Below are 25,327 nucleotides of genomic sequence, written 5' to 3'. Positions count from 1 at the left end.
ACATTAATGAGGGAATGCAAAGAGTAAGTCCACTGTGTCAGTGTGTCATTTAATTTTTTCAAAGGATAAAATAATATAGCTCTGTTAAAATCTTAAACTTAAAAGCATATACAATCTTTGAGGACAATCGCTTTTTTTTTAAACTTGAGACTTAACGTTTGTCTCTGTATGTTCAAAAAGCACTAAATCACAGCTTTGTCTTAACATTTGTACTTCAGTAATTTCAGTTTACCAAAGAACAGTCTATACTCACAAGAGTGAGGGATAACTGGTTTATTTTACAAAAAAGAACATTCTGGAATATTGAAGGACCCATGGGAATAACTGGAAATACCTCATGCAGTTTTAACTGAAAGAAAGAAATCTGTGTATTCTGTTTCATTTCTTAACTTATTTTGTAGTTAACTATTCATTTTTTAAATGTTCAATTATAAATGTAAAGTATATTACTCGCTAAGATACTGGATGATTAAACTGCCTGTACTATGAACCTGCATATTTGATTTCATGTTTTTTCAGAAGTGTTTGTTAACACTCAGGGTGTCATCAACACAATTTTGTTCTTATGTTTAACATGAAGAGTTTTAAATGTTATTTTTAGGGCTGAGCCATTTGTGTTTTTTGTGTAAAGTAAAATGAGAAATCAAGGTTCAGCAGTGTCCTTATTTTGCATCACTATTGCTGTAGGAAGAGGCTGCAGTGGTTTAACCAATGGTTGTTGAAAGGGACCAATTATGAAAATTGATGGCAAATAAAAAGAAGAAAAACTCACTCATTTACTGCAAATTTTTTTAAGTCAGTTAAAAAGCAGTTAAATTATGATAGGACTTTTTTTTTATATTATTTTTGTCTTGTTTCCTTTACTGGGGGGATCATGATTTTTTCAGTCAAATTAAAAAAATTACCCTTTAGATGCCTGTTTTGACCATAAACCACTTGAAAAACACATAAATTAAATATTCTAATGACATTTTTTTCTATGTTGTTGTTATTATCACTTTCTCTTTATGCATGTCATTATCAACTTTAACTCTGATCATGAGCAACATTTCTCTTGTCTTTGAAGAATGGCTGCACCTGCATCAACAACAACTCTGTCTCAGCCTTGTGTCCTTTGTTTTCTTGTTTACCTTGCACTGGACTGTGTTAAGAAATGTGGAAAAGATGCTGGTGTTACGTGCAGGGGCCATTCTGATAAAAATGTCATGTAGTGAAGATAGGTTTGGGAGTATTTTTTTATCTCTGTGCTACAAAGACATGAACAGAGCAGGAAACTATATATTAGTTAAAAAAAAAAAAAGAAAAAAAAGATAAAATTTGAAGTCCTACCTTCAGTATAAATGCATAAAATGATCAAAATATTGAATTTACACTGCTCTGGACATGGGATAAAATAATACAGGTTTGAGATTTGGCTTGCTACATTGCTTCTTTTCTATGAGGACTTAACTGTCTCTGATTTGGTCACAAACAGACACACTCATAAAAAATAATTTTACACTGAAACTATCCATCCATCCATTTTATAAACCTCTTGCAGGACACTGAAACTATTCAAACACTAGTACATCATTAGTCAGACATTAGAAATAATTAAAAGATAATACAATTTATAACACTGGTTTGTAGCCATTACTTCATAGGCTTACCAATTCAGCTCAAAGGCCCACCACAGAGGTGAGTGGGGAAGGCCATAAAAGTGCAACATATTAGGATTTTTTTAAACTTTAAACTACTACATGGAGTTTTCTGCAGACAAACAGGAAATCACAGGCAAAATATTTTTCCTGTAGTTTTAAGAGGCTTTCAATGTGGTTATAATGGAGGGCAATAGAGCAATATTTTTGTTAACAGTAACTGAGAGCAAATTTTTCTGACAGTCAAAATACGACGGCTTTTTTTGTAATTCAAAAAATTTAAATGATCATGAAAAACACACATCCTCCCCAGATATCATGACCAGGGATTTGTCGCAGCCAAAGTTATCACAAAATAAAACCTAAAACTACAAAAAAGAAGTGTCTTAACAGGGCAGAAGAGTAACTTTGTAATTAATGTGATTATTTGTTAGAGCCCTGTTTATCTTACATTTGCTCCAGTCACTGATATCAACCTTTATTGGTTTATTTTTTTAAAAAGGCAGACAAGGATCCAGTTTGCCACAGTGAGTTCACAGTACAGCCAGGGGTCAGTGTTGTCTTATAATTCTTCAGTGTAGCTTGGTGGCAAACAATAAGCTTTGCATGCACAGCCCATCTCATTATCACACCCTTTTACACAGCATTTTTTTCATTTTGCCATTGTGGATTTCATTTCATAATGCATAGAAATTTTTGTTTTGATCATCAAAACCCATCAGGTGTTTACAGGAAAGATTCCACGAATAAAATTGATATCTTTGTTATCTTGGGCTTCTATCTCGACCTACAGAATATATTTGGCGTGATTTATGTGTTTTTTTGTAAAACAAGTCAGTTAAAATTTTAGCAAAAACGGGGAGAAGTACCGTGTGCTCTCGTTCTGTGGTAAACTCCAAATTGAAGCCAGGTGCTCTTGAAGAATGAGGAGTAAATATCAAAAAACAGGGCCACTGGGGCAATCTTCAGGCACACTCGCTCGAGTCAAGGATTTAAGTAAAAAGCCTTTAATACATCAGGGCATATCTAATAAAAACAATAAAAATATCATGGGGAAAGCCAACGGGTTTCAGTTAAAATGATATACAGATCAGATGCACTCATACATTGTATAATGGTACACAGAGGCATTATGGAGGACAAAATGTATGAATATGTAAATATTTCATACCCTGACCTCTTTTAGAAAGCCTAAACTCAAAGCTCCTCCAGATTTGCTTGCATTATGTATGCGGCCATGTGCAGTTTTAATCTCATTCTGCCTGTCCTTCTCTCCTCCCAAGCTCTCTTCTCACCCACATTTCACATACAGGGGAACTGCACTGTTACATCTACTCACCCACACGCATACTGCATTCAGCTCCAACTGCAGTGTCCGCAGGGACAGCTACAAATGACATCACTGGTGAAAGGCTGTCCCTCCATGGCATGGTTCCAGAAAGGCTAGGTTTGCTTCTGACCCAGATTTTATAGAAGTTATCGTGCACTTTGAGATGCAAAGTGTGAATGTGCATTTTAGGTGAGTCAGAAGGGGTGATTAATCACACAAAGACAACGAGGGAATTTGGAAAAAAGCTAACAATTGAAGGGATAAAACACAGTTGAAATCCCAAACAAAAATAACATGGATATGGTATAGTTAAAAATGATGTTTTAGAACAAGTTAGTATTGTTTTTTCCTTGTCAGATCTGAATTGCAGATGGTTTGATGTTCTGTATAGAATAATGCTCCTGAATGACAAACATATTGCTGCTAGGTTTAATAGCTAAAACCCCTTCTGCTCCATTTTAACCCTCCATCATTGCTCCTCCCATTTTGGTTGTGCAGCATAGTCAGCAGGCTCCACAGTCTTCAGTGAAGGTCACTGAAAGATCCTACAGCATGAACAGGAATGAGGACTGGTATGCTTTATAAATAGCCTGCCTGTGTGGCACACCCGAAACACAACCCTCCTTTTTGTGTGTTTCAAACAACCCCTGATCACATTTCTGATTAACTGAAAATTAGCAACTTTATTAAATGTTTGAGTGTTTCTTACAGCCTACTTTTCTGAAGCCACTGAGCAACAAAAATTAATCCTTTTTGCTATTAATAGACAGGATTTATCCTTTTTTATTTTCCCCCTCACCAGGAATAAAGCAGCTTGATTTGGCACAGAGAGTGGGATGAATCAAGGACAGAAAGAGGTAACAAACAGTCAGAGCACAGGAAGTATGAACACACATTCAAACACTTTGATATTGTCATGCAATCTCCCCAGGCCAAAGTTCAAGAGTAAAGCTGTATGCTGTCTGTCTACTTGCCTTCTGTAAGAGGAGACAGCAGACTTAAGTTGAAGGGAATTTTACACTTGCCAATCCACTGTGGGCTGGGTGTCACTGTGTGTTTCAGTCTACCGGGCAACAAACTGCTGATCTGGGAAAGAAGGAACCTTAAAACCCTAGAGACAGGTTTTTATTGCTCTTCACTTGCCAAGCTAATTTAAAGTTTTGTCTTGCATGGGGCAAAGCCCTACTTAAAAGTAGTAGTGCTTTATCAAAGCTCAAGGGAATCCTTAAAAAATAAAGAAATGAATAACCAGGGGAATTCAAGTAGGGCAGATTGTGGTTTTTCTGAGGGAAGACAAGTAAAGCCTTTTTCTGTAAATCTGTGGCTTAAGAATGCACTAACATAATTTCTTCAGTCTGTGCACAAATGTTAACCCTAACTCAAAGATGAAATTGAAATTTTCAAGTCCAGTCAAGGGTTGAGGTCTTATGGTACTTACAGTCTTCCCATGCTATCAAGGCCATTATTGAATGCAGTATCTTTGGAACCATAGGGATTTTCTTCAAACATTGCATAAATATTCCCTATTACTGAAAGATGAACTGATCATAGATTTAAAAATGAAGATCATGGGGTGCATGTGTGTCCCATGCTTGTGAACATGATATCTCAAGATTGCTTTACACACAGCAAAACTAGGAGTGTTAGATTCTCAAAGTTAAACATTTCATAGTTGGTTTTAACCCCCAGAAAGTAATTTTAACTCCATTCTGAGTTAAATGGTCCTCAGTGTTGGAGTTATTTGGCAGTAGTTAAGTATTCAGTGTTAATTCAACTGTATAAGGAGTCAGTTGTCTAAGGTCTGCCACTGCCATTCCAAACCTTGGGAGCAGGTTTTTCAATCATGCCCTTGTACAAAGTGTTTCAAAGTTGTTGTTTTTTTTAGATGTATTTCAATGTGTTTAATATATTAAAATCTTGCCTGTTTCACAGTGATCCCTGCTTGGATTATTTTGCTCATTTTTCCAGTCGAATATTGCTTTTTTTTTTTTTTTTTTTTTTTTTTAATGTTAAACACTTCTGCATCATCAATGAAGTTATCCACTGAGTTACTGACTTCTTGCCAGTAGGATGGATGGCCAAGAACTAAATCTCTACAAAGTGTGTTTCTCAACTCTGCATTTGTCTCTTTATGCCATTATTCCAGAAAACCCCTGACTCTGCCACAGGTGTCCATACAAAATATCCCTCTTTAGTAGTTATGAAAAGCATGTTGCAATGTATAAGTATTGGAAATAATTAAACGTCAGATTTACCCCAAAGGGAAAGGAAATAACACAGAGTTGTTTAACTTTATTTTAGTAACAGTCCCATTGTTTTAGTAGTTAATTGCATGAAAATGTACAACTTAAGTATTAATATTGGGATGACACTTCAATAGTTTAACCACCAAAACACCTATGAGTACTCTGAATGAGTCACAAGCTTCAGCAGCCGAGATGGGAGAGACTCTGCATACAAAGACTGTTGCCTGGGTTCTTCACCAGTCAAAGTTTTATGGGAGAGAAAGCCATTGTTGTAAAGAACTCATTCAACCTTAAAGAGAGTTCGCCAAAAGGTATGAGGGGAGACTTCATGGTCAGTTGGAAGACAGGTCTTTGGTCTGATGAGACCAATATGGGGCTTTTTCACAATCAGACAAGGTGCTATGTATGGTGGACACCAAAGTCTGCACATCACCACAAAGACACCATCCCCACTGTGAAGCATCATGCTTTGCAAGCCTAATTGAGACTGATCCACACAGACTCAGTGCTGTGATTACAGCTGACTTTGAGGGGGGTTAATATTCATGCAGTCACTTCTTTTATCTCACATATTTTTGTTTAACTGGCATTGCTTTTTAGAACTCTGTTTCCACTCTGATATCAAAGAGGGTTATTTTTGTCATTTTCTTTAATTATATAATTATAATTATATTGACCATAATTCAATTATAAGATTAGTCAAAAGGTAAAACATCCAAGGTGGTTAATACTTTTTACTTCTCTTCAAGATAATCAAGCGTGGTGTTGATTTGACAGCTCTCTTTGGCTTTGACAAAATGTGAATGGCCTGACAGTGGGATGTCTCCACATTAGACCAATGACACAGCGTTAAGTCATTTGCCTTAACAGAGATCCCACATAGGTCCCTCAGTAGCTTAACTGTTGAGGTGTTTGACAAATGGTGTGTTTGTATGTAAATGTGTTGTAGCAAGACCCATAGTGAGTTGACAAGATTCATAAATAGGCACAGTATCTGGTGTCAGTTGTTAAGTCTTGTGTCTAAATAAAGGTTTACCTTCAACCTAAGAAAGTGACCACCCCTAGCTCCCACATTAGCACCAGTAAAAGGAGTTTGCTGCATTTACACAAAACAAAACAAACAAACTTGACCCCTGATCAAATAAACATTGCCCCAAATATTAGCAATATGTTCTGTTTTCCACTGGTGTTTCTTTAGAAATCATTTTGAAAACCTTTAGTCCTCATGTTTATCATGAATTTCCCAGAATCAGAAGCATTAATATCATCAAAGGCTTTGGCTGACAAACAGGGCCCCTAGATAATGTCATCTGTTGTTATATTTGGCTCCCTGCACTAGGGCAAACAGTTCTCTGAACTCCTGTTTTGAAATCTAAAAGACCAGATATCTAGGACTTTCAGGTGAACAGGGTTCTGCTGACCCCAATTCTAAGTTACTCCCTGAGGCCTTGTTTGCCCAAGAGGCTCATGATATTATATGGTTCCCAAGGGGAGGCTTCCAAAAGCAATGGTCACTTTGTTGGAAGGGGTCTTCCAAATGTGGAAAGACAGCATGGATCAAATTTCATGTCAGGTTTACACTGAGGGCATGCTTCTGTTTTCTGTATTACTGAACCATGTCTTTGTTTACAGCCCTATGAGTTTCAAAGTGTTTGTTGTTGTGTGTTTATTCACAATAAGCCTTATTGTTCATTCACACTAAATATTATGACATTTAAAGTCCTTTGTGGCTCATTAGTGTGCATGACTTAATCTAAATTCCACTGTTTGCCATTAATATCTAATGAAATTATTACACATAACGTTCCAGCTCACTGTCATGCAAACAATCAGTTACAGACAGAATATTTTCTTTTGCATATGTGAGTGGGAACTACTCCCCTTAACAAGTCCGAGGACTGGAAGATAAAGAGCAGCTTCTTTTCACGTGCTGCAGAGTCACCTTCAGTGGGTCGATGAGTGGAACTGACAAGCTGGCATGAAAATACTCCTGCTAACGATGCTTGCACTGCGTGAACCACCTTTGAGCCAGCTGGACTAAAAACAAGGTCATGGTCTTGGATTTAAGTTCAGAATACAATCATTGAAATAAAAAGATTTAGGTCAGGAACTGATTCAAAAAGGTTTCAGGTACCTTTGGGACTAGGTCTATTTGTGTTATTTGATTGTTGCAACTGAAGTTAATGATTCACAGAAATTAAGACAGCTGCAGCACATCAGCTGAACATGATGGCTCCCCTGATTTAAAAATAGTAGCGCAGAGCTACCACACTGAATTATGAATCATATTCATTAAAAAAATATAACGTTGGAATGGAGATCCACACATTTAATACACACACAAACGTGCACATACACACGTTGTCCAAACTGAAGTCTCTGCTTCACCCAGCTTTGTACGTATGTCACTAATGCTAACTTCAGGGTCTATCATTGTGCCTTATGGACATCCAGAATTTGCGTAAGCTGTCCGTAACATTTTAATATCAGCAGAACTTTTTCATATTTGCCAAGCAGTCATATTATAAGGGTGCTGTTTGATAGAAGTCCCTTCTATTATAACAGACCGTTGCAAAAGGTCTGCTCTATATTTAAGTTTAACAATCTGAATAATTGCAGGTCTTTAAAATGTTTTAAACTGTATAAAAATATACATTTTCAGTTTAAATGATATGACAGGCCACATCATGCACACCATCATACACCACCGTGTTCCTTTCAGTGGAAGACTGGTTCAAAAAGATGTGCAGCCTGTGGTTATAAAAATGAGCTTTTACATTTGTAAAAACGATGACAAATTCATTACAGAATAATGCAAATGTATGGCACTTAATCTAATCCAAAATTATTTGGACATTCATAACCTAATTTTCTTTCTTTTTTCTAAATAAATCATATATATATATATATATATATATATATATATATAGCAAAGATTACCAAATGCATCAGTCCTTGTATTTTTCAGGTCTAAAGCTAGCATGAAACCTCTTCTTAATGCTTTGGTCTATTAATATTGTCAGTGTTGCATATGATTAAGAACACATTTCAACCTCTTAAGTGAACGTGCTTTCTGTTTTAGGGAGCTCTCACGTGTTCAAAAATTGGTCACCTGTTTTCCAGGCTTTCCGGGATGCATTGGACCACACATTAAAAAGCTGTTACTGAAAATGTATTAAGATTTAAATATCTTTCTATTAAAATAGTTTGTTTTCATAAAAAAGGAATAGCTTATATTATATATGTTAAAACAAAATATAAACATCCTCCATATAAAAAGTAAATGTTGTAACATGTGAGAGAAACACATTCTCAGACGTGACAGATTTCTTTATTTCATTAACATCACCATAAGGACATTTAACAGTAGCTTTATCATCACATGATTGCATATACTGTAAGAAACTTTGATATGATTCAAGATATATAGAATATAGACTAAGCTGATTAGGAATTAACACTGATACCAAACTGACCGCAACAGTTTTAAGAAACAATTGATTTAGTTCATCAATATAATTTATATTGAAAAAAATGGCACACGTTTTAAAAGAAAAGTCACAATGTTTCTCTGCATTAGTAGAAAAATTATGGCTTAAAGGCACAATTATAGAACAACAACAATATTGCATGCAGTCCCAGAAGACAAAAGCAGCATAAATGTTACAACTATGTCACAGTTTAGTGGTTAACACATTAGAATACCTGATATAACATAAGTCATACAGAAATATTGCTTGCTTTGATTATTGCTGTAAGAAAAGTGAACTATGTGCATTTATTTTTAATACATCATTGGGAGTTTTCAAGCAGCATACAGACAATATAAGATACTCTTCTTATAAAATTTAAAACTTGCATTTCTAAAGAAGTGTAGTTTGCATAATCATTGATAAAGCCACACAAAATGTTTTTTTTTTAATGTAATACTGCTCTCCTAATGGAAATCCTTTCAGTGCCCTGAAAGATCCATTTAATGACTGGCCATATCAAGGGCAATCCCATCAGATTACCATGGACTCCAGTAATCACTGTGTTCTAAATTTGCAGGTCAAGGAATTGGGGCTAAACAAGGTTTAAGATTAAAAATTGTAAGACTTTTCCATTGTAAATTAGATTCTAAAACAATGAGCTGCAGCGATTGATTTAATGACTTTCTAGTCAATACAATTTCAGGCAGTAGTAAAAATGCTTATCACAAGCCGTGACTGTGTAAGATAACATATTTTTGTTGTCAAAGATAAAAACATGAACAAGCTAATCTGTTTTTACCGTAACTGTAATCAATAATAAAAACATTTTGAAATTCTGGAAACATACTTATCTATTAAGAACTGAAAATAGGTTTTTTAAATCCTGCCAACAGATCATTAGAAGTCATTTTTACCTAACTGTTTTTTTTGCAGTTCCTAAGTGAGCCTGAAAATAAATCTTACTAGAATTAAGTCCAATATTCAGTACTGAGCAGTGACAGATCATGCCACAATCATTCCTCTTAGCTCACTTCTTACAAGAATCCCCACCATTTGTGCACAAGCAAGTCATCTCCGGATCCTGTCTCCAGGAGGCGGTTACCGCATTCCTCCCAGCGACACACCTCCCCCTTGTCCAACAGCACAAACTTCCACTCCACATGGCTCTCTGCAGGCAGGCTGACCAATACGGCCCAGTGCCCATCTTTGGCCCTTTCGAGTGGGATGAATTCCTTCCAGTTCCCCAGTTCCTGCTGGTTTCCTGTGACAGCCACCGTCTGATATGGTGACTGAGGAAAATAATGGACACGGAAGGTAACGTTGACGCTCTGGGGCATAGGCTGGACAGCTAGAACCTTTTTGTAATTTTCAGAGTTTTCATCAGCAGGGGAGAGAGTGCAGCTTTGTTTGACCTCAGTGGCAGGTGGGACATCTGTTGTATCTAAACAAGTGTTTTCTGTCTCAGCAGAGCTCTCTTCAGTGGACATCTTGTTTTGTTTTGTGTGGTCTTGGGCAATAGTTGGGGCAGAAAGGTTCATCCATGGAAGTACTGGGTAGTTACTATCTGTGATCCATTCATTATTGTCCATAGTCGCCTCCATGATACTGATGTCAGTCTTTTCAAAGTCTACTGCTTCATCCTCTTCTTCTTTTGACTCTCCTTTCTTTTCAACACCTACTTCTGCTTTCTTCTCAATTATCCTTACAACCTCAACAGCCTTCTTTTCTGTCTCCTCTTTTAACTCATCAGCAAGGCAAGTAACACTGTCGACTATCTGTGCCATAAACTGATCCATTTCTCTGTGGTACCTATCCTCAATCTCATGACCAAACATGTCCTCATTGGCTGCAAAAGATTCAGAATTTATCCAGTCTTCAACATCACTGTGGGATGGCTTCGGTGGATGTGAGGGATAGGGTCCAAATATCATAGCTGCTTTATTTTCATTACTGTAAGATACAGCTACATCAGTAGCAAAGAGGCTATATCTAGATTCTGTTGGTGCAGAAAACAGAAGATCACAGTCTCTGACTGGAACCACAATATTTTCAACAGTCACATCAAATGCATTACTGGCATCTTGAAGGTCTGGGCTGACAGCCATGCTTGAAATCCCACTCTCCTTACCAAGACCAGGAGATGATAAGTCATTATCACACAGCTCACTTTGCTCGAAAGATGGCAAATAAATTGGACACATGGGAGAGCTAATGTCTACAGCCACAGGGGCAACACCAGTGGTCATTCCAGGAAAATCATTATCTTTCACTGAATAACTAAGTCCATCTTGGCAGACGGACATCATGTCTTCATGAGATGTTTCTTCAGATATTGTAGTTGAAGCAATGCTGGCCTTATCACAAGCAAATGTATCAGAAACAGAAGTAGCTCTTGTTTCATCTGGAGTTTCAGTATTTTCCAAATCAATAACTAATCGGTTTTGGTTGGGGGGCATTGAGTCAGGATGAGGTTTTTCTACAGCTATAAATGGCTCGATCAAGCTAGCATTGCAAGCAGGGGCATCAGATGCAGCAGCAACCTCCACCTCATCAAAAGTTTCAGAATTTTTCCCATGGTCATTTTGTTGGTCTTGGGGGGAAGATAACATGTCAGAGGAAGTCATTTCTTGTGCAATTAAAAGTGCGTTAGGGCAAACATTATTGCACACAGCAGTATCAGAAGCAAAAGTTACCTCTGTCACATCCAAATTTGGACTGTCCATTTGGTCACTTTGTTGATCTTGGCAAATCAGTTGAGGAAAAGGTGTTTCTTCAGCCGCAGTTATACTTACAAGAGCATCAGCAATAGCAGCAACACTCTCAAAGTCATGATCAATCTTTTCAACAGTTTTCTGCTCTCTGTAGCAAGAGGACACATGTGGAGGAGTTACTTCTTCAGCTGTTATAGAGAAATTAATGTTTTCACCAGCCTTGTCAATATCTTCATTTTGTATCTTTTGGATACTTTGTTGGTCTTCTGGGCAAGAAGGAACATCAGACTCACACACCAGGTCAGTGCATTTTTCTTCCAACAACACTGTTGTGTCATTTTCAGTGTTTTCAGGCTCACTGCCAGCATCATGGGAAGGCATCTGAGACCCCAGAATTGTAGAATCAGTAGCCTTATCCTCAGTATCAATCCTCAGTGTCTTATCCTCAGTATCAATGTCAGTTTTTGCATCAGTGATGACCCCTGAGAGACCATCGTTTTTGGTTTCTGCTTTTATGTGTGCACTCAAACAGCACAGATCAGGGTTGTTTTCAACAATCAAAGTCTCACATTCTTCAATATGGGCAGCAATGTCATCATTTTCCAACCTGTTCCCTTTCATTTTATCATCACTGTCATCAAGAACAACATCCTCTTGACTACAAGTAAACCCATTTCTCTTCTTTTGTTCAATCTCTCCTTCATTCTCATTGAGCTGTGGCATGTCTGTGTCAATAGCAGTAAGTTTGTTCACTTGTTCTTTACCAGAAACTTCCTTAGACATTTCAACATGATCCTGAATCAGAGGAACCACCTCATCTGTGGCATGATCGCTCTGGTCCTGCTTAGTAGATGGTAGATTTATATCTTGTTCAGATGTTGAAGAGTGAATCACAGCTTGTTGGGTAATTAGCCAGTAATCTTTACACTCCTCCTCTGCCACCTCACACTCAGCTTTCTTCTCCTCCTCTGTAGAGAGGTGAAAACTGCCAGTATTGCTGAAAACAACACTATCTATATTCTCTTCCACAAGCTCCTCATCATTGATGTTACAAATACAAGGGACAGGTGCATCTTCCAAATAAATGACAGGTTCTTCCAAGCTGGATCCCATTCTGTTTCTCTCACCTGGGAATTCATTAACGCTTACGCCCTTAACATCAACGTTTTCACTGATATGACTGGTTTTGCCCTCTTGTTTGGTTTTCCTGTCAGATGAATCCCGGTCTATGATTGCACCCTCAGCTTCTTGGAATTCCTCCTTCATTACCTAAACACAAAAAAAGAAGGCAAAATCTCAGATGTAACACTTCAGACAGCAGATAAAATTACAGCCAAGACTATATATTCAGACAAATTAATGGTGGCTTTGGCACCCTGTCCTAATTTAAAAACACAAAGAGAACGAGGTCAACCAGAAATGGATGTAGGCCCACTGGGTCCAAGCTCCAAATCTTTAAAAAAAGTACTTGAACAAGGATAGAAGTACAGTGGCACAGAAGCAATGACGATAAAAAATGATCCAAAACAATGGCAGGAAGTCTTTTTTGCTTAGACATGCATGTGTTATAACTGCTACAAGCTTTTTTTTTTTAATAGAAATTGACCTGTGTCTGCAAACAAACATGAGGAACATGACTCCTTGCACTTTAAAACACTTTAAAACACTTTACAACATACACTTTGCACTTTATACAGCAGTTTATAATAATATTGTTATTGTGTGTTTGCACACTGCAAGTTATGTTTGCCTGTGTCTTTATGTACTACGTGCAATGGGGCTACAGATGTAAATTAGCTGTTTTTCTGACTCTAGCACATTCACATTTGTCTTTTACACTTTTGAAAAAAGTAGCAAGAAGTAGCAAAACACAGTAAGAGGTTTTAACTCGTGGCACTATACTATGCTGCTCACTTCCCAATTCTAATAAATGGCAGTGGCCCTTTAATTGTATTTTTTGACCCCACAAATAATTTCTGAGTAATGCTAATTAATCAGAAAACAACACATTTGCTGATGATGATGTGTTAATGAATCAAAAATATGATAAAGTTTCACAATATGGCTGTACAAGGGTTTAGGTGGGCCCAAGAAGCATAAGATGGGAAATTTCAAAGCTACAAAAACTTCTTCTGTTCTTCTTCTGTTAAGCTCAGTAGTTATCATGATAAAAGCCAATTGTAGAAGTGATAAACTGTGTTTTTTTAACTCATTTCTTTTCCTATTTGATTAACATGCTTGTGCCTTAATGTTGCAAAAAGTTGCAAGGTACTAAAATGTAACAATTAACTTTAAATGTGTTGGTAACTGGACTTTGCTGCCTTCAGACAGCGTCAGGGGAAAACCCTGTATCATATTTAGCACACAGAAATGGGTGTCCAGATGCCATTTACCTTCTCTTCCTCATCATGATTCTCATCAGGCTCCTTTAGACAGCTTTTTATATCATGGACCTCTTCCATGACATCCTCAGTAATGTCATTTGTTGTAATGTGGTAGCAATAAACTGAATCCTCAACCACCATTTCAGCTTCAGTGTCAGCACCACTTAGCAGGCTCTGACTGGCCTCTTCTGCACAAGTCTCAGCTACTCTGTAAGAGTGCTCGACAAATGCCATTCCCACTGTGTCATCTGAAGAGGTGTACTGGTTTTCTGGTACTTGGATGTCTTTCATCATAGGAGGATAATAAGGTGAGGGTGCTTTCTCAGCAGGAGCAGCAGCAGCAGCAGCAGAGCGACGCCTTATTGTGTTATCATTTTGAGTCAGATCATCATCCTCCTTCAAATCCAATGAGCCGTCATCACTCAGGTCTGTAAGAGAATAGAGAAAAAAATACCGTCACAACAACACAATAACTTTTTAAAATACTTTCAACAAAAGAAAAATACAATTTCAAGTAATATGTAATATAGTTTACTTTCATGAATTGTAAGTTACTACTACAGGAACTGGACTACTAAAAACAACAAATTGATTAGAGGATAATTTAATTGATTAAAAAGTGGCTGACTGAACAACCAGCCTACGAAAGATGTTTTTGTACTTTGCATTTTGTGTTATTCACCTTTGTACCATTGTAAAACGGCAAGAAATCACAACACCTAATCACAGCACAAATAATCAATCAGCATTGTTTGTTGTATTAGTGTTGCCTCCATTAGTTGACTTGTCCAGGACCTATCTTCTTGTGCAACCTTGTTACTCAATTTTATCTATCTGTGATTAGGTATAGGCCTATAGTAATCTGTACATTGTATTATGTAACCTGTGTCATTATTACATATTACCTATTACATTTGCATTCATGTGCAAGCAACACACCTACTAATAATAACTAATAATCTGACACCTCTGAGTGGTTTAATAGTACTCTGGCTATGCTATGTCAGTCTATTCAGATTTTCTATAGTATCACTGTAACACAACTCAGCTATTAAAATAGGCTACACAGATATAGTCTGTAGTACCCTCTTAAGATCTCTGGTGTTATGTTACTGTATCTGCAGTGCTGCAATGTACAAACTTAAATTAAGAAGGCACAGACAGGTCTTAAAAGTCAAATCATCACCTAGGGCGGGAAAATAACTGTTAAGATTTTTAAGCTATCATAACAAGATAAAGGGTTGAAGCATTGTTTGTATCAATATACTTTATGTTGATTAGGGAAAAAAATGCCAGGACTTAGCCTATTTTCTGTAACAGTTTGCATCAAGAACAACTAACAGGAATTATCAGATTATCAATTTGAAATGTTTAGTCTAAATGGAGAAATATCGAGTTATTTACGGAATCTAATTTGAAAACATTTAAGGCCATTTAAATAGTCCTAGACATGCAATACTATGTATTTTCTCATTTTCAATTCTCAAAAATTACATGCAAACTCCAGAAAACTGTGTGAATTCACAAATACATTGGCATCTGTAAATGCAGTTCTACGTTTCTTCAGCTTCTTCTCAGCTCCGCTTACTTCTCCAGATGTTGCCAATATATGTGGACAACTTAGAAAATGCACTCTCACTTTTTGTTACAACCAATCATTAAAATTTGGGATATTGTAACAGCATGTTACATTTTTTTAAAAAACAATTATATCTTAAGTTGCTCATCTTATGCATTTTTCAACAAATACAATCAATAAATGAGATAATCAACACAATATTAGATATGGCAAATTACGGCTGAATGGTTTTGAAAAAAATATCTAATGGTGATTATTTTGACTTGTGATGCCAATTTGATATGAATTGTTGTATTGAGGGGATTGATCAATTCTTATCTTTAAGTAGCGAAAACATCAAAACACACGGGAAAACAAAGATTTTTGGAAACTATTCTAGAAGAAACTGAGACTTGCATGTCTGCATGATGTGTAGCGCATAACATCTCTGCTGCAAAAAATTTACTTAACTTGTATTCAGACACATATTTTTAGGTTATCAAATTTTGGTATCAATTTTTTTCACTTTCACGTGAATCATATCAACGTTTATAGGCGATTTCTAGTATTGAGACAATCAGTTATTTCTTCACAGACAAAAAGTCGCTTGTATGTGTATCACCATTCAAAAATATGGACTAAGATTTTGAGCCAAATCGCCCAGCCCTATCATCACTCATAGGCTAATCTTCAAACAGTGACTAACACTCCGCAGACTGCAGTGGGTGACACAGGTTACTTGATTACGTAAATTTTGGATTATTTTACCTGTTGCCTCTACAGGGGGGTGTAATTCCTCTGGGCTCGGCTGGACCGATGCGTCTCTCTCAGCTCCGGGGGTCTTGTCATCACTGTCGGCTGTGGCCTTCCTCCGCTTCCCCTTCACGGTCCTGTAAATGATGAAACCCGCCAGCACGGACACCATCGCTATGACAGCAACGGCAACGGCGGGACCGTGCCGCCCGATCATGCAGAACAGAGATGCTAGATCCATGCGTCTCTCCACGGCTACCGTGTTGCCGTTTTTCAGTGACATTGTTGTCGAGTCTGAGGACCACACGCTCCTTAAAGGTGTTGCTGTATGAAGGCCTGGCGATCACACTGAGGCTGCTGCGTGCTGCTTAGATTCTGCTGTGCTCTTCCCTCCACGTTTTTAAGTGTTGTGACCTCTTGTTGCTGCAGAGCTGCAAAGGAGTGCAGGTGCGGGCTGCTGATTGGCTGACGGGATCACGGGGACGCCGCTCTCATTCACAAAAAGGAAAAGGAGCGTGTTATTGCAGCCCATTCCACTCAGACATTCACGATGCAGTCTATTACGGTTATTAAATAGGAATGACTGCTGTATCACAGTGCTTGGATTTAATCTGTTGGTGTGGCAGAACAAAACCCCCATTTAATGGGATTTATCTCATCAAGAAAGACATTTTTCACCTACGCTTGAAGATGGTGATCATAGTGTTCCTGAAACAGCATGTACCGTATTCACAAAAAAGTCAACTGGTTAGGAGCTGATCTTAGAAAGATTAGGGTTTAACAAGGAGGAAAACGTATCTGTCAACCACTACCTAGCAAAATTACACAACGCATTTAGCTTCAGAAACTATCTAAGGAGTTGAGGTCCTACTTTTTAAAAATATTTGGTAATGATTGTATTGTGGTCTATACTATTATTTTTGTTGACAATTGCGTGCAGCAGGAGAGGGCGTTCGGTTTACGTTTCAAAGCAACACTGCCATAATGCTGAGACTGCTGATTGGTTTAAAAATACATGATGCATAATGATTTCTTTTAAATAGTTGTTGTATATCAAAAATTAAACATGGTTAAACTGAACATAATCCTATAAAAAATGTTTAGGAGTGTTGGATTGGTGGAGCCATCTTATGTAACAGCTCCCCCTGGTGGAAAGCCGTGGAAATGACAGGAAAGTTCCTGAACACTTAGGAGCTCCTTGGCTGAGAGTATAAAAGCAAAGACAGTCCCACTGTTGAGACAGAACTGACACAAGACAGAAGAGAAAAGAGGAGAACTCAGTGAACTCAGTGAAGATGCTGGGCTCTCAAGGACTCCAGTCTGCTCTCAGTCCAGTCCTGGACTTGTACAGGCCTGGAATGTGGCCACAGGTCAGACCTCTGCTGTACCAGCAGGATCTGCTGCACAAAAAACCAACAAGAGGTCCTGAACAGGCTGGAGATGGTGGACAAACTTCAGGACAACATGATGGAGAAAAAAGAGCCTTTCCAAAGCAGCCTGGCCATGAAAGCAGTCTCCTTCCAGCTGGACAAAGATGGAGAGCACTTTGGCCTGACTCTGGACACCCAGGGCTTTTCCCCAGAGGAGCTGAGTGGGCAGAAAGCTGAGAGTCAGCAGGAGGACGGAGAAGAATGAGGAGGATGGGACAGGCTGCTCCTCTTACACTCTCCAGGAGTTCAGACAGGAGTTTGATCTGCCTGAAGGCCTGAACCCTGAAGCGCTCAGCTGCTACCTGGCTCCAGACGGGAAACTCCACATCCAGGCGGCCAGAGATCCATGTGCTGAGGAGACTGAGAGAGAGCTGACTATCAAGAGGAGCTTGGAGGAGAAAACACAACAGAGTGTGTGTTCACACACAGACAGCAGCACCACAGAAACACACGACAGCACACAGGACAACCCTGAAAACATGGACTCATCTACATGATGCTGGAGCAATATCATCATTGTCTTTAATATATGTGTTAAATGATGAACATAAATGCTTTTGCACTTTTGAGTCAGTGTTGTTTGGCGTCTTCTGTACCACTGAGCATTTCTAATAAAACGTGTCTTGTAAAACTTTATTCTTGTTCATCTCTTTGATCAGGATTTCAGATTTTTGGCTACAAATTATTCACAGATCTGAAGGTCAACATACAGTTGAACAACAGGTGTTTTTTTTTGTTTGTTTTTTTTTTGTGGTGTATACATCATTCAAAGGAGACACTTTATAATGCATGTATTCTTTCAAAATAAAACTTTAAGTAGCCTCATGAAGTTTTTGTTCACAGATGAAGCTGTTTTAAGTGAGACTTTTTTATTTTGAATGTTTTTTGCATCTTTGGGCTTTTAGAAGAGGACTCATACACTTGGGTTACAGATGTGGAAATCGATTTTATCACAACAGATTTCTGGGGTTTTTATTGTCTATGAACCAGTTGTCTGATATTGTTTATGTAATATAGGAAAGTAATGCTTTAAAAAAATGAAAAAAAAGGTTTTTGAACAAGAGGTAAACCTGCAAATATGTAACAATGATAGAGAGGGACACAGCTAAATCTCACGACTGCATAATCCTTTGTGACAGTCAGCAAGGATAACTTTTGATATTTGTCGGGGTTTTTATTTTATATATATTTTATAGGTTGTTGTTTGCCTCATGTTTATGTCTGTGTGCTCCATGGACAGAGGCTGTTGTCCTCCAATATGAGTGGCTTCCATTCAAATCCAGCCTGTGGCTCCATTTCTGCATTTCATTCCCCTCTTCCTCACTGTCTCTCTGTCACCCCTGTTTCCAGCTCTGTCCACTACCCTATCTCTGTAGAAAAGGTTTGGTAGAGCCCAACTAATCAAAATAAATACATCAATAAATAAAAAACAAAATAATTGATTGGATAAATTATTTTTTCAGGTTAAGATCATAATCACTACATTTTCCCCTACTTCTCAGTCATATCAAACTTTACATTTCACAATAATTTCTGTAACCAGCCAACACACATTCAACATAGAAATGACATTATCTGGCACACAAAAACAGATTTAAACTGTATTGTCATGAAATTGAAAAGAACTCATATATCTAGAGTGGAGCAAAACTATACCTAAATGTCTCAGATCTCAGCTAAATGGTTGCTCAAATGTGGGGAAAAATGTTTAAAACAATGTATAAAAATGTTTTAAAAAAGAAACTTAATTGAAGTTTGTCAGTTGTCTGTGATTGTCTGGTTACTCATGGACTTTGAATCATAGACAGTTCCAACCCGTGTACACCAGGGGTCTGAGAAATGACGTCAGACTTGTGAGTAACAGCTCCCCCTTGTGGAAAGCCGTGGAAATGACAGGAAAGTTCCTGAACACTCTGGAGCTCCCTGACTGAGAGTATAAGAGCTGGGACAGTCCCACTGTTGAGACAGAACTGACACAAGACAGAAGAGAAGACACACGCTGAAAGTGTTTGATCTCACAGCCAGAGGACACGACTCAGTAAAGATGCTGTGCTCTCATGGACTCCAGTCTGCTCTCGGTCCAGTCGTGGGCTTGTACTGGCCTGTCCGCAGTCTGTGGCCACAGGTCAGACCTCTGCTGTACCAGCAGGATCTGCTGCACAAAAACCTACAAGAGGTCCTGAGCAGGCTGGAGATGGTGGACAAACTTCAGGACAACATGATGGAGAAAAAAGAGCCTTTCCAAAGCAGCCTGGCCATGAAAGCAGTCTCCTTCCAGCTGGACAAAGATGGAGAGCACTTTGGCCTGACTCTGGACACCCAGGGCTTTTCCCCAGAGGAGCTGAGTGTACGGCAGGTGGGCAGGAAGCTGAGAGTCAGCGGGAGGACGGAGAAGAATGAGGAGGATGGGACAGGCTGCTCCTCTTACACTCTCCAGGAGTTCAGACAGGAGTTTGATCTGCCTGAAGGCCTGAACCCTGAAGCGCTCAGCTGCTACCTGGCTCCAGACGGGAAACTCCACATCCAGGCGGCCAGAGATCCATGTGCTGAGGAGACTGAGAGAGAGCTGACTATCAAGAGGAGCTTGGAGGAGAAAACACAACAGGGTGTGTGTTCACACACAGACAGCAGCACCACAGAGACACACGACAGCACACAGGACAACCCTGAAAACATGGACTCATCTACATGATGCTGGAGCAATATCATCATTGTCTTTAATATATGTGTTAAATGATGAACATAAATGCTTTTGCACTTTTGAGTCAATGTTGTTTGGCGTCTTCTGTACCACTGAGCATTTTTAATAATATGTGTCTAGTAAAACTTTATTCTTGTTCATCTCTTTGATCAGGATTTCATTTTTCTGGCTACAAATTATTCACAGATCTGAAGGTCAACATACAGTTGAATAACAAGTGTTTTTTTTTTCTGTGGTGTATACATCATTCAAAGGAGACACTTTATAATGCATGTATATTTTCAAAATAAAACTTTAAGTAGCCTCATGAAGTCTTTGTTCACAGATGAAGCTGTTTTAAATGAGACTTTTTATATTTTGAATGTTTTTTGCATCTTTGGGCTTTTAGAAGAGGACTCGTACACTTGGGTTACAGATGTGGAAATCAATTTTATCACAACAGATTTCTGAGGTTTTTATTGTCTATGAACCAGTTGTCTGATATTGTTTATGTAATATAGGAAAGTAATGCTTTAAAAAAATGAAAAAAGGTTTTTGAACAAGAGGTAAACCTGCAAATATGTAACAATGATAGAGAGGGACACAGCTAAATCTCACGATTGCATAATCCTATGTGACAGTCAGCAAGGATAACTTTTGATATTTGTCAGTGTTAAAAATCTCAAATCCTCAGTCCTACTGAGACAATCATGGCAGAGCAGGGAGGAGGAGCCTCAAGAGGTTATTTAAGAGATGGGTGTGGTTATCGGCCTCCCTTTGTCCTTGAGCCTGCTCTGTCCATGCTGCCACAGCACTTAAGTAGAAGTTGTTTGACCACTGAAACCACAAAGAAGATCTAGAGACTTAGAATTGTTTGTCTACCTTAAAGGACCCATATGAGAAGCTGAAGCAATTCCTCACTCCTCGTGTAACATATTGGATGCATAAATTAATAAAACCATCCATCCATCCATCCACCCATTCATCCATCCTTTCATCTTCATCTTCAATAAATCGTTAATCTGATTTCTGGATCTATGTGTTTAAATGTGCACCCCACCTAGAGGTTCGATGAGCTAGCATCAGTTGAAATTCAATTGGCCTCCACTAATTCAAATTAGTGACAGTTTTTATAGTCAGGGTTTTATTTTATATATATTTTATAGGTTGTTGTTTGCCTCATGTTTATGTCTGTGTGCTCCTTGGACAGAGGCTGTTGTCCTCCAATATGAGTGGCTTCCATTCAAATCCAGCCTGTGGCTCCATTTCTGCATTTCATTCCCCTCTTCCTCACTGTCTCTCTGTCACCCCTGTTTCCAGCTCTGTCCACTACCCTATCTCTGTAGAAAAGGTTTGGTAGAGCCCAACTAAACAAAATAAATACATCAATAAATAAAAAACGAAATAATTGATGGGAAAAATTATTTTTTCAGGTTAAGACCATAATCACTACATTTTCCCCTACTTCTCAGTCATATCAAACTTTACATTTCACAATAATTTCTGTAACCAGCCAACACACATTCAACATAGAAATGACATTATCTGGCACACAAAAACAGATTTAAACTGTATTGTCATGAAATTGAAAAGAACTCATATATCTAGAGTGGAGCAAAACTATACCTAAATGTCTCAGATCTCAGCTAAATGGTTGCTCAAATGTGGGGAAAAATGTTTAAAACAATGTATAAAAATGTTTTAAAAAAGAAACTTAATTGAAGTTTGTCAGTTGTCTGTGATTGTCTGGTTACTCATGGACTTTGAATCATAGACAGTTCCAACCCGTGTACACCAGAGGTCTGAGAAATGACGTCAGACTTGTGAGTAACAGCTCCCCCTTGTGGAAAGCCGTGGAAATGACAGGAAAGTTCCTGAACACTCTGGAGCTCCCTGGCTGAGAGTATAAGAGCTGGGACAGTCCCACTGTTGAGACAGAACTGACACAAGACAGAAGAGAAGACACACGTTGAAAGTGTTTGATCTCACAGCCAGAGGACACGACTCAGTGAAGATGCTGTGCTCTCATGGACTCCAGTCTGCTCTCGGTCCAGTCGTGGGCTTGTACTGGCCTGTCCGCAGTCTTTGGCCACAGGTCAGACCTCTGCTGTACCAGCAGGATCTGCTGCACAAAAACCTACAAGAGGTCCTGAGCAGGCTGGAGATGGTGGACAAACTTCAGGACAACATGATGGAGAAAAAAGAGCCTTTCCAAAGCAGCCTGGCCATGAAAGCAGTCTCCTTCCAGCTGGACAAAGAGGGAGAGCACTTTGGCCTGACTCTGGACACCCAGGGCTTTTCCCCAGAGGAGCTGAGTGTACGGCAGGTGGGCAGGAAGCTGAGAGTCAGCGGGAGGATGGAGAAGAATGAGGAGGATGGGACAGGCTGCTCCTCTTACACTCTCCAGGAGTTCAGACAGGAGTTTGATCTGCCTGAAGGCCTGGACCCTGAAGCGCTCAGCTGCTACCTGGCTCCAGACGGGAAACTCCACATCCAGGCGGCCAGAGATCCATGTGCTGAGGAGACTGAGAGAGAGCTGACTATCAAGAGGAGCTTGGAGGAGAAAACACAACAGAGTGTGTGTTCACACACAGACAGCAGCACCACAGAGACACACGACAGCACACAGGACAACCCTGAAAACATGGACTCATCTACATGATGCTGGAGCAATATCATCATTGTCTTTAATATATGTGTTAAATGATGAACATAAATGCTTTTGCACTTTTGAGTCAATGTTGTTTGGCGTCTTCTGTACCACTGAGCATTTCTAATAAAATGTGTCTAGTAAAACTTTATTCTTGTTCATCTCTTTGATCAGAATTTCATTTTTCTGGCTACAAATTATTCACAGATCTGAAGGTCAACATACAGTTGAATAACAAGTGTTTTTTTTTTTTTTTTTCTGTGGTGTATACATCATTCAAAGGAGACACTTTATAATGCATGTATTCTTTCAAAATAAAACTTTAAGTAGCCTCATGAAGTCTTTGTTCACAGATGAAGCTGTTTTAAGTGAGACTTTTTTATTTTGAATGTTTTTTTGCATCTTTGGACTTTTAGAAGAGGACTCGTACACTTGGGTTACAGATGTGGAAATCAATTTTATCACAACAGATTTCTGAGGTTTTTATTGTCTATGAACCAGTTGTCTGATATTGTTTATGTAATATAGGAAAGTAATGCTTTAAAAAAATGAAAAAAAGGTTTTTGAACAAGAGGTAAACCTGCAAATATGTAACAATGATAGAGAGGGACACAGCTAAATCTCACGACTGCATAATCCTATGTGACGGTCAGCAAGGATAACTTTTGATATTTGTCAGGGTTTTTATTTTATATATATTTTATAGGTTGTTGTTTGCCTCATGTTTATGTCTGTGTGCTCCATGGACAGAGGCTGTTGTCCTCCAATATGAGTGGCTTCCATTCAAATCCAGCCTGTGGCTCCATTTCTGCATTTCATTCCCCTCTTCCTCACTGTCTCTCTGTCTCCCCTGTTTCCAGCTCTGTCCACTACCCTATCTCTGTAGAAAAGGTTTGGTAGAGCCCAACTAATCAAAATAAATACATCAATAAATAAAAAACAAAATAATTGATTGGATAAATTATTTTTTCAGGTTAAGATCATAATCACTACATTTTCCCCTACTTCTCAGTCATATCAAACTTTACATTTCACAATAATTTCTGTAACCAGCCAACACACATTCAACATAGAAATGACATTATCTGGCACACAAAAACAGATTTAAACTGTATTGTCATGAAATTGAAAAGAACTCGTATATCTAGAGTGGAGCAAAACTATACCTAAATGTCTCAGATCTCAGCTAAATGGTTGCTCAAATGTGGGGAAAAATGTTTAAAACAATGTATAAAAATGTTTTAAAATAGAAACTTAATTGAAGTTTGTCAGTTGTCTGTGATTGTCTGGTTACTCATGGACTTTGAATCATAGACAGTTCCAACCTGTGTACACCAGAGGTCTGAGAAATGACGTCAGACTTGTGAGTAACAGCTCCCCCTTGTGGAAAGCCGTGGAAATGACAGGAAAGTTCCTGAACACTCTGGAGCTCCCTGACTGAGAGTATAAGAGCTGGGACAGTCCCACTGTTGAGACAGAACTGACACAAGACAGAAGAGAAGACACACGTTGAAAGTGTTTGATCTCACAGCCAGAGGACACGACTCAGTAAAGATGCTGTGCTCTCATGGACTCCAGTCTGCTCTCGGTCCAGTCGTGGGCTTGTACTGGCCTGTCCGCAGTCTGTGGCCACAGGTCAGACCTCTGCTGTACCAGCAGGATCTGCTGCACAAAAACCTACAAGAGGTCCTGAGCAGGCTGGAGATGGTGGACAAACTTCAGGACAACATGATGGAGAAAAAAGAGCCTTTCCAAAGCAGCCTGGCCATGAAAGCAGTCTCCTTCCAGCTGGACAAAGAGGGAGAGCACTTTGGCCTGACTCTGGACACCCAGGGCTTTTCCCCAGAGGAGCTGAGTGTACGGCAGGTGGGCAGGAAGCTGAGAGTCAGCGGGAGGATGGAGAAGAATGAGGAGGATGGGACAGGCTGCTCCTCTTACACTCTCCAGGAGTTCAGACAGGAGTTTGATCTGCCTGAAGGCCTGGACCCTGAAGCGCTCAGCTGCTACCTGGCTCCAGACGGGAAACTCCACATCCAGGCGGCCAGAGCTCCATGTGCTGAGGAGACTGAGAGAGAGCTGACTATCAAGAGGAGCTTGGAGGAGAAAACACAACAGAGTGTGTGTTCACACACAGACAGCAGCACCACAGAAACACACGACAGCACACAGGACAACCCTGAAAACATGGACTCATCTACATGATGCTGGAGCAATATCATCGTTGTCTTTAATATATGTGTTAAATGATGAACATAAATGCTTTTGCACTTTTGAGTCCATGTTGTTTGGCGTCTTCTGTACCACTGAGCATTTCTAATAAAACTTGTTCAGTTAAACTTTTTTCTTGTTCATCTCTTTTATAAGGATTTTATGATGTTGGCTACAAATTGATCACAGATCTGGAAGTCAAGATACAGTTGACATAACAAGTGGTTGCATGTATTCTTTCAAAATAAAACATCAAATTTACTCATG

The 25,327-nt window shown here is 38.8% G+C and overlaps 4 protein-coding genes and 1 pseudogene across 4 annotated transcripts; 4 read left to right on the top strand and 1 right to left on the bottom strand.

Moving 5' to 3' along the window:
• Positions 1 to 8,541: 8,541 nt before the first annotated feature.
• stbd1 (starch binding domain 1) lies at positions 8,542 to 16,480 on the bottom strand. Its single transcript, XM_041810355.1, has 3 exons — positions 16,108 to 16,480; positions 13,791 to 14,209; positions 8,542 to 12,666 (listed from the first exon to the last, which is right to left on the bottom strand). Exons 1-3 carry the CDS (start codon positions 16,373 to 16,375, stop codon positions 9,721 to 9,723), a joined length of 3,633 nt encoding a protein of 1,210 aa, XP_041666289.1. The 5' UTR covers positions 16,376 to 16,480; the 3' UTR covers positions 8,542 to 9,720.
• A 907-nt stretch (positions 16,481 to 17,387) lies between these two features.
• LOC121524806 lies at positions 17,388 to 18,019 on the top strand (annotated as a pseudogene).
• A 1,547-nt stretch (positions 18,020 to 19,566) lies between these two features.
• LOC121524805 (heat shock protein 30-like) lies at positions 19,567 to 20,214 on the top strand. Its single transcript, XM_041810318.1, has one exon. The coding sequence runs from the start codon at positions 19,567 to 19,569 to the stop codon at positions 20,212 to 20,214; it is 648 nt and encodes a 215-aa protein (XP_041666252.1).
• A 2,002-nt stretch (positions 20,215 to 22,216) lies between these two features.
• LOC121524804 (heat shock protein 30-like) lies at positions 22,217 to 22,864 on the top strand. Its single transcript, XM_041810317.1, has one exon. It carries the CDS (start codon positions 22,217 to 22,219, stop codon positions 22,862 to 22,864), a length of 648 nt encoding a protein of 215 aa, XP_041666251.1.
• Positions 22,865 to 24,406: 1,542 nt separating this feature from the next.
• On the top strand, positions 24,407 to 25,054 carry LOC121524803 (heat shock protein 30-like). Its single transcript, XM_041810316.1, has one exon. The coding sequence runs from the start codon at positions 24,407 to 24,409 to the stop codon at positions 25,052 to 25,054; it is 648 nt and encodes a 215-aa protein (XP_041666250.1).
• The last annotated feature ends 273 nt before the right edge of the window (positions 25,055 to 25,327 follow it).

This window comes from Cheilinus undulatus, linkage group 17, assembly GCF_018320785.1.
Source record: "Cheilinus undulatus linkage group 17, ASM1832078v1, whole genome shotgun sequence".
NCBI classification, from domain to species: Eukaryota; Metazoa; Chordata; class Actinopteri; order Labriformes; family Labridae; genus Cheilinus; species Cheilinus undulatus.
Note: the sequence above shows the minus strand (reverse complement) of the source record. Positions and strands in the feature narration are given on the sequence as shown.